Here is a 13,226-nt window from a genome sequence, read left to right on the forward strand (position 1 = left end):
GCCATCAGAGTTGTTGGAGTCAACCCTCTTGTAGTGGAAGAATGAGAGAAGGTGATAATCGCAACTAGCAACTAGCAACTGGCAGTCTCATGGAAGTCACGCCAGGAGAGGTGTGACGACTAATGAAACTTGAATTGATGAAATGAACCTTAGTGTGAATTAAAATATCATATTTGGATTGTTTTAATAGTTTATAAAGAGCTATGAATTCTGATATGTTTCATTGAACTGTAAGTGCTATGGATTTATTGTTACAGGGAAACTATTATTATTTTTGTCGGATGGCGGATAGTTCAAAGAGCGACATGGGTGTGCTCTTATCATACAGTGTTGAGGTGTGATTATTAGATTAGATTTGATTTGATTTGATTGAGGTGTGATTATTAGATTATGGCAGTGGTTCCCAAACTTTTTATAGTCCCGTACTCCTTCAAACATTCAACCTCCAGCTGCGTACCCCCTCTAGACCAGGGTCAACGCACTCTCAAATTGCCACACACAAGCTATACGATACATTTATTAAACATAAGAATAAGCGTTACATGGTCGCTGCCCATCAACAAAGTTTTCAGTTTTCACTGTAGTGTCCAAAATGTCTTTCAAGCTCTGCAGGCATTCTCTAGGCATCAAGAGCCTCGGTGGATGCTGCAGTGTACCCAAGTGGAGTCGGGAGCAACTGCTTGCAAGCGCGTTACCACTCCACTATGTCTCCCTCATGTGGACCGTTAGTGGAACTCCTGCCAGAAAGTAACAGTTAATGTGATTGGATGTTAATTATTTGACTAGGCTACCTGTATTGAACATTATGTTGTTATTTTTCTGAACACTAGTTTAACATTATTTTTGGCAGTGAAACGAGCCTACCTCACCAAAATATATAGCCCCGTTGGAGAATTTAAATAAACAGTTTGAAAATGTGAAGGCTTTAAAAAAAATGTGTTTCACATTTTTATTTGGCGTACCCCCGATGGCAGTTTGGGAATACCCGTAGAGAATGCTGGTGAAGTTTTACGCATTTTGTTTTAATGTTTTGGGCCATGCAAGGTTATATTAATTAGACGATAGGAGATATTTGGCGCTCTTGGAAGAAAAAAAGCTGGGCTTAAACCTAGATCATGGAGTCATTGGTAAACCGATCTCCTGACGTAATTTTGTATGTCATAGTGATTAATTTGATATGCTGTTAAGAATTAGGATATTTTGTATTATATTTATTGTGAAGATTTTTGGTATGTACCATTTGTTAATTGTATTCTTATTGCGTAACTGTAATACATTGATTACTTTTAAATGGATATGAACCGTAGTCCTCACATTTCTGATTATTTGATATGTCTAATGGTTAATATTATTGACAATATACATAGCATATATACTCGGTCTCTAATTGTGCATCTCTGAGTTAAGGTTAAGTCAATAATTTAATGCTAAGACATAGATTGCAAGATATTAACTCCTTGTTCCTCAGCCACTTAATAATTGCATAACGGTAAACATAGACTCTAGCATTTTATAGTATTCCGAGTGGTGACGCAAGGCTCGCAACCTTGGCTATACCCACTGATTACGATTATGGGTCTATAGCGTTCACATAATGCTGGAGTCAGATTGATAAATTTAGTTTATTATTCAATGTCATTTTTACACATCTACATAATGGAGACCTCTCATCCTCAGTCGATGGGGATTTCCACCACCCTACATAATGGTTGGATATTTTCCACCAAACTGAATGGAGACTCATCCAGTTGATGGCTGACCAAAACAAGCCAACATTAGATACAGCTGAAATGTCAGTGTGATGAGTCACTAATAAACTAGTGGATTGAGCGGTTTGACAATATCTACTAACCAAAATATTCAAGGCTAATCCGTAGCCTACACTAGCCTAGCTTCCTACGGTAAATTTTTCATTGGCACCATTTATAATATTGTATTTTTTACACCAAAAACAAACATACATTTACAACGTGCAAACGCACACAAACAACAACTACATACAGTGCCAACAGAAAGTATGTATACCCCTTGACTTATTCCACACTTTGTTGTGTTACAGCCTGAACTCAAAATAAATGTTAAAGTTTTTTTTCTCACCAATCTACACACAATATCCCATAATATAAAAGTACTCCATAATATAAAAGTACTCCATGCTCACAGCTACAGTTGAAGTCGGATGTTTACATACACCTTAGCCAAATACATTTAAACTTAGTTTTTCACAATTCCTGACATTTAATCCAAGTAAAAATTCCCTGTGTTAGGATCACCACTTTATTTTAAGAATGGGAAATGTCAGAATAATAGAGAGAATGATTTATTTCAGCTTTTATTTCTTTCAACACATTCCCAGTGGGTCAGAAGTTTACATACACTCAATGTATTTGGTAGCATTGCATTTAAATTGTTTAACTTGGGTCAAACTGTTCGGGTAGCCTTCCACAAGCTTCCCACAATAAGCTGGGTGAATTTTGACCCATTCCGCCTGACAGAACTGGTGTAACTGAGTCAGGTTTGTAGGCCTCCTTGCTCGCACATGCTTTTTCAGTTCTGCCCACACATTTTCTATGGGATTGAGATCAGGGCTTTGTGATGGCCACTCCAATACCTTTACTTTGTTGTCCTTAAGCCATTTTGCCACAACTTTGGAAGTATGCTTGGGGTCATTGTCCATTTGGAAGACCCATTTCCGACCAAGCTTTAACTTCCTGAGGTCTTGAGATGTCGCTTCAATATAGGTGCATAATTTCCCTTCATCATGATGTCATCTATTTTGTGAAGTACACCAGTCCCTCCTGCAGCAAAGGACGCCCACATCATGATGCTGCCACCCCCGTGCTTCACGGTTGGGATGGTATTCTTCGGCTTTCAAGCATCCCCATTTTTCCTCCAAACATAACAATGGTCATTATGGCCAAACAGTTCTCTTTGTGTTTCATCAGACCAGAGGACATTTCTCCAAAAAAGTATGATCTTTGTCCCCATGTGCAGTTCCAAACCTTAGTCTGGCTTTTTTATGGCAGTTTTGGAGCAGTGGCTTCTTCCTTGCCGAGTGGCCTTTCAGATTATGTCGATATAGGACTCGTTTTACTGTGGATATTGATGATGTTGTACCTGTTTCCTCCAGCATCTTCACAAGGTCCTTTGATGTTGTTCTGGGATTTATTTCCTTTTTTCGCACCAAAGTACATTCATCTCTAGGAGACAGAACGCCTCTCCTTCCTGAGCTGTATGACGGCTGTGTGGTCCCATGGTGCCTCTTTGGGATAGGCGGGACGCAAATGTCTCAACTGGCCAATTGTCAGGGAAAATGCAGAGCGCCAGATTCAAATAAAATACTATAAAATTCTAACTTTCATTAAACCCCACATGTAAGATACTCAATTAAAGCTACACTCATTGTGAATCCAGCCAACATGTCAGATTTAAAAAAAGCTTTTCAGCGAAAGCATAAGAAGCTATTATCTGATGATAGTACCAGCAGTAAACAAAGGGGTTAGCATATTTCAACCCTGCAGGCGCTACACAAAACGCAGAAATAAAATATAAAACATGCATTACCTTTGATGAGCTTCTTTTGTTGGCACTCCAATATGTCCCATAAACATCACAATTGGTCATTTTGTTCGATTAATTCCGTCCATATATATCCAAAATGTCCATTTATAAAGCGCATTTGATCCAGAAAAAAACAGCTTACAAAAACGCAACATCACTACAAAATATTTCAATAGTTGCGTATAAACTTTGCCAAAATATTTCAAACTACTTTTGTAATACAACTTTATGTATTTTTAAACGTTAATAATCGATCAAATTGTAGACGGGGCAATCTGTTTTCAATACAGGAAGAAAACCAACCAGCGTTACTTTTCATGTCTTGCGCTACTCACAAAAGTGTTACCCAGTTCCTAGTTGGCCTACTTCTTTATTGCACAAAGGAATAACCTCAACCAAATTCCAAAGACTGGTGACATCCAGTGGAAGCGGTAGGAACTGAAAACAGGTTCTTAAGAAATATCCCTTGGCAATGACAAATCAGGGAACAGAGAGGGAAAACAAAAAATTCTGAACAGTTAGTCCTCGGGTTTTGCCTGCTACATAAGTTCTGTTGTACTCACAGACATGATTCAAACAGTTTTAGAAACTTCAGAGTGTCTTCTATCCAAATCTATGAATGATATGCATATCTTATATTCTTGGCATGAGTAGCAGGAAGTTGAAATTGGGCATGCTATTTATCCAAAAGTGAAAATTCTGCCCCCTAACCCCAAGAGGTTTTAATACATGTGTACTAATGAACGTGGTAGCTTCAGGCATTTGGAAATTGCTCCCAAGGATGAACCAGACTTGTGGAGGTCTACCATTTTTTTCCTGAGGTCTTGGCTAATTTCTTTTGATTTCCCATTCTGATCCAGTGGAATTGTGATATAGTGAATTATAAGTGAAATAATCTGTCTGTAAACAATTGTTGGAAAAATTACTTGTCATGCACAAAGTAGATGTCCTAACCGACTTCCCAAAACTATAGTTTGCTATAGTGGTTGAAAAACTAGTTTATGACTCCAACCTAAGTGTATGTAAACTTCCGACTTCAACTGTTCATTCCTAGTGCCTGCATTATTGTTTGCCACATGGCCTTAAATTGTACCAATTCGTTTTTCTCTGTCACCCATGCTATTTCAATAATTAAATAATAAATCATTTGATTTTTCCATTGTGTTAATGATATTGGATTAATTGATTTTCAATTTCTAACACAAGTTTGTTTTGTTGACACCCATTTAATTAGCCCCAAGGTAACCATGTTAAATTTTGTTCATTCTTTTAAGTTGATGACTGTTCTCTCATTAGCTGTTGTTTGAAATGTACAATACAACATACTTGATATGGTTATCAACTTGCGTACCCCTAAAATGGTTTAATAAAGTTGTTCAGGGTGTACTATTAGCATGCTAACACTCATTAAGACAGACTAGGATAACAAGTAGCATAGCTAGTAGCATAGCTAGCCATCACTAGCCTTTACTGGTTGAAGTTGAAGTAACTTCTGAGTGTAATATTGTTGACTGATGACTATTATATATATAATATATAATTTAGACATTTGGACGAAAGCCATATGAAGACACCAAAACTATAAAAAACGATCAAAATAAAGTGTTAAACAATATTTAAGATTTTAGATTCTTCAAAGTAGCCAACCTTTCTCTTGATGACAGCTTTGCACACTCTTAGCATTCTCTCAATCAGCCTCATGAGGTCGTCACCTGGAATACATTTCAATTAACAGGTGTGCCTTGTTAAGTTAATTTGTGGAATTTCTTTTCTTCTTAAGCCAAGGAAAGGGTTGGTATACAGAAGATGGCAAGAATGGTGCAAATAAGCAAAGAGAAACGGCAGTCTAGCATTACTTTAAGACATGAAGGTCAGTCAATCCGGAACATTTCAAGAACTTTGATAGTTTCTTCAAGTGCAGTTGCAAAAACCATCAAGCGCTATGATGAAACTGGCTCTCATGAGGACCACCACAGGGAAGGAAGACCCAGAGTTACCTCTGCTGCAGAGGATAAGTTCATTAGAGTTACCAGCCTCAGAAATTGCATCCCAAATAAATGCTTCAAAGTTCAAGTAACAGACACATCTCAACATCAACTGTTCAGAATCAGTGTGAATCAGGCCTTCATGGTCAAATTGCTGCAAAGAAGCCACTACTAAAGGACACCAATAAGAAGAGACTTGCTTGGGCCAAGAAATACAAGCTAAGGACATTAGACCGGTGGAAATCTGTAATTTTGTCTGAAGAGTCAAAATATGAGCTTTTTGGTTTCAACCATAGTGTCTTTGTGAGACGCCGAGTGGGTGAAAGGATGTTCTCCGCATGTGTGGTTCCCACTGTGAAGCATGGAGGAGGAGGTGTGATGGTGTGGGGGTGCTTTGCTGGTGACACTGTCAGTGATTTATTTAGAATTCAAGGTACACTTAACCAGTATGGCTACCACAGCATTCTTCAGTAATACGCCATCCCATCTGGTTGGACTCTCATTTGTTTTTCAACAGGACAATGACCCAACACACCTCCAGGCCATGTAAGGGCTGCTTGACCAAGAAGGAGAGTGATGGAGAGCTGCATCAGATGACCTGGCCTCCACAATTGAGATGGTTTGGGATGAGTTGGACCACAGAGTGAAGGAAAAGCAGACAAGTGCTCAGCATATGTGGGAACTCCTTCAAGACTTTTGGAAAAGCATTCCAGGTGAAGCTGGCTGAGAGAATGCCAAGAGTGTGCAAAGCTGTCATCAAGGCAATTTTTGGCTACTTTGAAGTATATCAAATATATTTTGATTTGTTTAACATTTGCTAACTACATGATTTTACATGTTATTTCATCGTTTTGATGTCTTCTCTATTATTCTACAATGTAGAAAATAAAGAAACCCTTGAATGAGTAGCTGTGTCCAAACATTTTACTATATGTGTGTGTGTTTCGTTATTGCTTGAAATCAGGCATGGATTAACTGCTTTCAAAGGTGAAAAGTTGCTTCCATACCCCGCTTATGTGATTTTTGTTGAAAACGTCACTTCTGTGTATGGACAAATGGGATAGATACAATGAGTCATCTATCATTCTCTATGTTCTCAACCTAAATATATAACTCCATACATATCCCAATGCTCAGCTTAATGCAGAGTTTAAGACATCTCGGAAACCCGAGTTAAAATTTGAGCATGTTTTTTGTTGTTGTTGCATAGAGCTTCTTAAGTTCCTATTTGGTTGATTCTGCTACTTTCCAAGTGGGACGCTCAAACTTTTTATCTTTCTATGAGATTCCAAGTCGATCATTTCACAAATCTTTTATTGGTCTCCCAAGCGGCACAGCGGTCTAAGGCACTACATCTCAGTGCAAGAGCCATAACTACAGTCCCTGGTTTGAAATCACATCTGGCTGTGATTGGGAGTCCCATAGGGCAGCGCACAATTGGCCCAGCATCGTCTGGGTTTGGCCGGGATAGGCCGTCATTGTAAATAAGAATCTGTTCTTAACTCCAATCAAAATCAAATCAAATGTATTTATATAGCCCTTCGTACATCATCTGATATCTCAAACCAGGCTATGAGGGGTGGCCAGTCCTCTTCTGGCTGTGCCGGGTGGAGATTATAACAGATTATAACATGGACAAGATGTTCGAATGTTCATAAATGACCAGCATGGTCAAATAATAATAATCACAGTAGTTGTCGAGGGTGCAGCAAGTCAGCACCTCAGGAGTAAATGTCAGTTGGCTTTTCATAGCCGATCATTAAAAGTATCTCTACCACTCCTGCTGTCTCTACAGAGTTGAAAACAGCAGGTCTGGGACAGGTAGCACGTCCAGTGAACAGGTCAGGATTCCATAACCGCAGGCAGAACAGTTGAAACTGGAGCAGCAGCACGGCCAGGTGGACTGGGGACAGCAAGGAGTCATCATGCTTAACTGACTTGCCTAGTTAAATAAAGGTTAAAGCTCTTTTATGTTTAGATAAGAATTGTATACCTGTCTTGTATACCTATACACCATTCCGGTGTGTGTTTAATAAAAAATATTTGAAATAAATAAAGGTTAAAGAAATAATAATGGTCAAACATGGGCATAACCAGAGTATCTGTACACAAATAATACTGTTCCTGATAGCATTGCTTCCTCTCCAGGCAGGGCCCAGCAGGTGGTATTGGCAGGTGGAAGATGCTTTAGATCTGAATCCACTGCGCCTACATCTTGGCACTCCCCCACCATTGAAAAAAATATTTTGGAAGATATAGAAATGCATATATTAATATCTACAATTAATGCATACTTTTAAATTATATTATGTGAGCTAAACATAAAAATGTATGACAAATTATTAAATCATTTAAAAAAAAGTTATAATGTTAATGTCCCTGCTACAACAAAAAACAACTGAAATACAAGTAATGTAGTCCTTGAAACATTGAATTGAAATACTATAGAATTTCATTCATTCTATGGAGGACTGCTTCTTCTGGGGAGTGTCAATTTGGCCTACTAGTGGGTTCAAAGCATTTAATTGGCAGATACATAGACTGGTTAATTGTATAATTGGATCTGAAGACCTGTGTATTCATAAATTCCGAGTTGTCACGAATGCAGCATTTTTCCAACAACTCGCGTCACCATGGAAGCGATCCGTTTGTGTCATGTTGTATTCGCCATTTTGATGGTTCTATGTGTGTGGGCTACGGCGATGAATGTCTCTACGGTGCAGCTAGCTAGTTAGTTTACAAACATTCAACATAAAGTCTCATACTGTTACATATATTTAACCGAAGAGATCAAGGAGATGTGTGCAACTTTTTTGTATGCCGGACGTCAAATTTGAACGACTAATCGGAATGCGAAGTCTGCATTTTAGTCTGTTTTCTAACTTCGCCAGCTAGCCGCCAGGTTTCTTCTACTAAGCCGCAATTCAAAGTCGTACGTTAAGCTAAAAGCTAGCGATGATATTGGATTCTATGGAAATCATACATCTGAAGAGGTACTGGCAGCGACGTCGCCCTGAGACGCTATTTCTGGACATTGAATGATTTCTTCCTAGTAATGCAGCTAGTTAGCTATGTTAGCTAATTTAGCTGAAATACAACATGGGCTTTCAAATACAACATTCCACCGTGCCTTTTTTCGTCATGGCTATGTAGGGGAACGCACAGCAAGCTACAAGTGTTTTTATTTTCACTCAACGTTGCTTTCACCGTTCACGTTCCAGTTGTCTCGTAGACTAGCACAATGAACCGTTATTCATAAGAAACTGCAAATGTCCAATCGAACCACCAAGACAAGATGATGAGTCAAAGAAACGGGCAATATTGTCCTCACAGAAATGTGATTGCTTCATTAGATTCTTCCCTTTGACCACATCAAAAGGACCATCAATTATGATTTTTGGATTGATACCCCAGGAGTTACATGAACAGCTCCTAGACCTTAAAAACTACCAAAATCGAACAAATGGTGTGGAAGAGCTGAAAAAACTCCTCTTTGGATTGGACTTGAAGCCAGTCCCCTCGGACAGTATTGTGGAGTTTATATATTTTCTCCACAGACTTCTAGATGACACCAACTTCAAAGTCTTGTATGGCACTTTACAGGTGATAAACCTACTCATCCAGAAATTGGATTACAATATAGACAAATATTTCAAACAGATAGTATGTGTGGCTCTGAAACCCCTTGGAGACAACCGTGCTGTCACCCGGAATGAGTACATGAATGTGTTCAGGCAGTTGACTAGAATTGTAGGGCCACAGAAAGTGTTAGACCTTGCCATTGGACACCTGAGACACAAGAACTCCAGGGTCAGAGAGGATGTCATCAACATCATCACAGCAGCTATGCTCACCCACCCCAAGAAGGACTTCAACATCCCCAGCCTCTGCTTTGAAGTTGCACCATACTTGGCGGACAGCAAGAAGAAGGTCCGCCATGCAGCCCTAGAACTATTTGCTGTTTTTGACCATTGCCTTGACACAGGGAAAAAACAGCCCCTAATGAAGGCTGTAGACAGAGTGGAGCTCAATGGGGATGTGGAGGGTCTTATGGCAGCTGTTCAAGCAAGAAGAGCCAGACACATACTTCCCAGACTGTCCTCCGATGGGATGGTAGAATACGCCCTTCTAATCCCTAAATCAGGACAACGACGGTCACCACAGTTTGGGTCAGGAGCTGACCTGGAGTGGGTGCTCAATGGTGGGCGGATCAGCAGTGCCAAGAGCATCAGGACGGAACCAGACTCTGACAGGCTGTATCATGGTTATGGAAGTTTGGGCTCCCTCATTGATGACCTTCCACTGCAGAGGAGAATTGTCAGTGCAGGCAAAGGGAAGAACAAGCTTCCCTGGGAGAGGTCAAGCCTTCCTTCCACAGTGAACATCCAGCCATGCAGTACCTCTAACGGAAAATCCTCTGATCAGGTTGGTCATAGTTGACGCCAAGGTTACATCAAGCAAAAGTCTGCTGATGACACTTGTTTATCATTTAGCTTTTTTTATGTAGCAAAGTGTCATTCTAGGCTACTGGTACAATAATCTTATTTCCATAGTGGCACCATAATTACATGGAAGAAGGTGCAAATAGAATGAGGTTTGTGACCACCCAAAGTGAAAATATGTCAAATATTAGTTTGCAGGAACCTGAAAGTTCACTGAAACAATAACACGCAGTATACTAGATATTGACAAAGGCTTGTGTTGGGACTATATAACTATTTGTTTGATGGCTGATTTGGGCAATTCCACGTAGAGGAATTATGTTTTGACTCCGATTTGTCACTTTAAAGGGAAGGTAGCATACTCTTAATCACAATATGAAGACCCCGGCAAGCCAGCCTATTCCTTGAAGGTTAACTCCAACAGAAATAACTTAAAATGTATAACCTCAAATTAAACCAAATCGTTTACACTCGTGACTACTTGTTTCAATAATATTTTCAGCCAATTTACATGTTAATGCTTTATAAATGTATTGTTAGAAATCAACTTGCAAGGTTGCTAGCCAACTAGCCTGCTAAAGTTAGCTCTACTAGCCTGTTAACATAAGCCCTATTGGCCTGCTAACATTAGCCCTACCAGCCTGCTAATGTTAAGTTAGAACTGCATGAGTCAGCCATTTGCTATCAACACCTAGCTTACAGCTACATTAACCCTTTCCGCTACAGACGATGTTGTGAGAAGACCGATTTTCGGGATGTCTCATGGTCTGACAAACGCCACTCTTGCTCTGTCACCTTTCACCGCAGATGCAAAAGTGTGACATTGGCTGATGGGGTGGAGTGAGACGCATCCAATGCAAAAAAACAGATGTGCATATTATGTATGTGCATATTATGTGTGTGTGAGCAAATGATGATGTGAGTGTTTGTGTGTGTTGGAGTGTCAGTGTGCATGAGTGTGTAGGGCCCTAAGAGTGCATAGAGCCAGTGCAAAAATAAAATACAAGGGTCAACTCAGTCAGTGTAGCCTTTGTGTTAGCTATTTAGTTAGTTATTTAGCAGACATGGTTTGGGGATGGAAGCAGTTCAGGAGCCTTTTGGTGTCAGACATGATGCACCGGTACCGCTTACCGTGCGGAACCAAAGAACAGTCTATGGCTTGGGTGGATGGAGTCTTTAATGATTTTTCAGGCCTTTATTTTCACACTGCCTGATATCGAGCAGGGAGCTCAGCCCCAGTGATGAAGCCCCCCTCCCCCGTTTCCTTTAGTCCACGATCAGCTTTTGGCCTTACTGACATTGAGGGAAAGGTCGTTGTTCCGGCACTACACTGTTAGGTCACTGACCTCCCTGTAGGTTTTCTCATCGTCACCTGATCACCTACCACCGTTGTGTCGTCAGCAAACTTTATGATGGTGTTCGAGTGGTGCGGGCCACACAGTTGTGGTTAAACAGGGAGTACTGGAGGGGAGTAAGCACACACCCCTGTGGGGCCCCTGTGTTAAGGGTCATAAGGGCGGTGGTGATGTTGCCGCCGACCCTCACCACCTGGGTTCGGCCCGTCAGGAAGTCCAGGATCCAGTTGCAGAGTGAGGTGTTCAGTCTGAAGGTCCTAAACTTGGTGACGAGCTTGGAGGGGACTATGGTGTTGAATGCTGAACTATAGCCAATAAACAGCATTCTCACATGTCAGCAAAAACATAACACCTTGAGTTAAAAATATATATATTTGGGATATTGAACTACAGTAGGTGAAGTGGATTTACATCCGGTAATCGAATTACATCATTGCTCCCTGATCTGTACCATACAGAAAATGATAATTCTCGATATGAATATCATTCCCTTCATGGTGTTGTATCCTAATAGGTACACAAAGGTACAAAATATGCAAGGTCCTTCTTTTGCATATTTGAGTATACGACGCACTGGCTATTATTGTAATGATCTCTGCCCCCAAACAATACCACATTCAGTTGGTCCGAACCAGACCAAATCTGAAACAATCATAGACATCTATGTTTCACAAGTTTGGACACCACAGTAGAGTACAGTAAAGTATATATGTATAATAGAGTACATAACATTCTACTCTAGTGCTGTACTGTACAGTGTAGGGTTGGCCGGTATCTTGATTTCCATACCGTGCCATCTTGGGATATATACGTTATTACCGGTAGTGCACACAAGGGGCGCAATTTCTTTTTCGAAAGGAAAAAAAAAGCCCCAAAAATGCCACTTACCAGAATGCTAAGAAGTACTAAGGAATCCTCATAGTGGATGCTTGGTAAATGCTAACGAGCGCATGCAAACATTTACTACTAAGACAGACAATCCAGCTCATAAAGTTATGCAAGCATCTCAAAACACAGTTTGCAACATGCACAAAACAAATATTAGACAGCCGCGATCTTAATCCAGGAGGGGATTGTCTCTGCTGCTGTTACCAAGAAGCTTGATCCTGCAAGCTAACATTAGCCACCTAGCTAACATTAGCAACCAAAACCCAGCTAGATAGTTAACTTAATAGTTATAAGATATATAGCTGGCAAACAGTAGTGAATTCCATACAAGTGTAACTTGATCACCTCACTTAATTTGCACTACAGGACTGACTCACCTCAAGAAGCTCCCATTTTGCATGTTCTTTTTTGTAAACAAACACACGTGACTGGCTCAAACAGCTTTTCGGGAAACTAGTACCGGTAGCTTCATAATGAAGGCAAAATTATGAACGCGATCTGCTTTATCTATTACCTAGTACTAATATTAAAATGTCTAAAAATTAAAAGACGATATTGGAAAATCATACTGATGGTATTTGTAAATACCCCAGGATAACTGTTTGGAGTTTGTGACAGTAACTATGTGAGCTTATTACAGTATTATATACATTTTGTTCTGAGATTTCTAGTGTAGCTTGTTAGCATCATTTAGCAAAACATCTTAGATTTTTATAGATAACTTTTAATAGTTTGTAGCTCAAACCATTCGGACTCTACAGAAGTTTTTGTAAAATGACCCGGGCCCCTTCCCGATCCCGGGCTCCTTCCAGATCCGCCCTTGTCTCACAAACACCACTCTAGCGCAGCCCCCATTAATCACACATACTAATAGTTGGTATCTACGGATGCAGAAGAAATAGAGAAATCCGATTAGAAGTCCAAAACATGCCAGCGTTACGGTGGGACTCATTGGGTTAAGGGACATTTCCCTTCTCTGCTTCAGCTTGAGTTTT

The 13,226-nt window shown here is 40.0% G+C and overlaps 1 protein-coding gene across 1 annotated transcript in view; it reads left to right on the top strand.

Moving 5' to 3' along the window:
* Positions 1 to 8,152: 8,152 nt before the first annotated feature.
* The window catches only part of LOC109903982 (TOG array regulator of axonemal microtubules protein 1), a 39,341-nt gene continuing 34,267 nt past the window's right edge, over positions 8,153 to 13,226 (top strand). The window contains exon 1 of the mRNA XM_020501030.2: positions 8,153 to 9,971. Coding sequence (XP_020356619.1) covers positions 8,937 to 9,971 — 1,035 coding nt within the window. The 5' untranslated portion in view covers positions 8,153 to 8,936. The remainder of the gene's footprint in view (positions 9,972 to 13,226) is intronic.

Source organism: Oncorhynchus kisutch, linkage group LG14, assembly GCF_002021735.2.
Source record: "Oncorhynchus kisutch isolate 150728-3 linkage group LG14, Okis_V2, whole genome shotgun sequence".
NCBI lineage: Eukaryota > Metazoa > Chordata > Actinopteri > Salmoniformes > Salmonidae > Oncorhynchus > Oncorhynchus kisutch.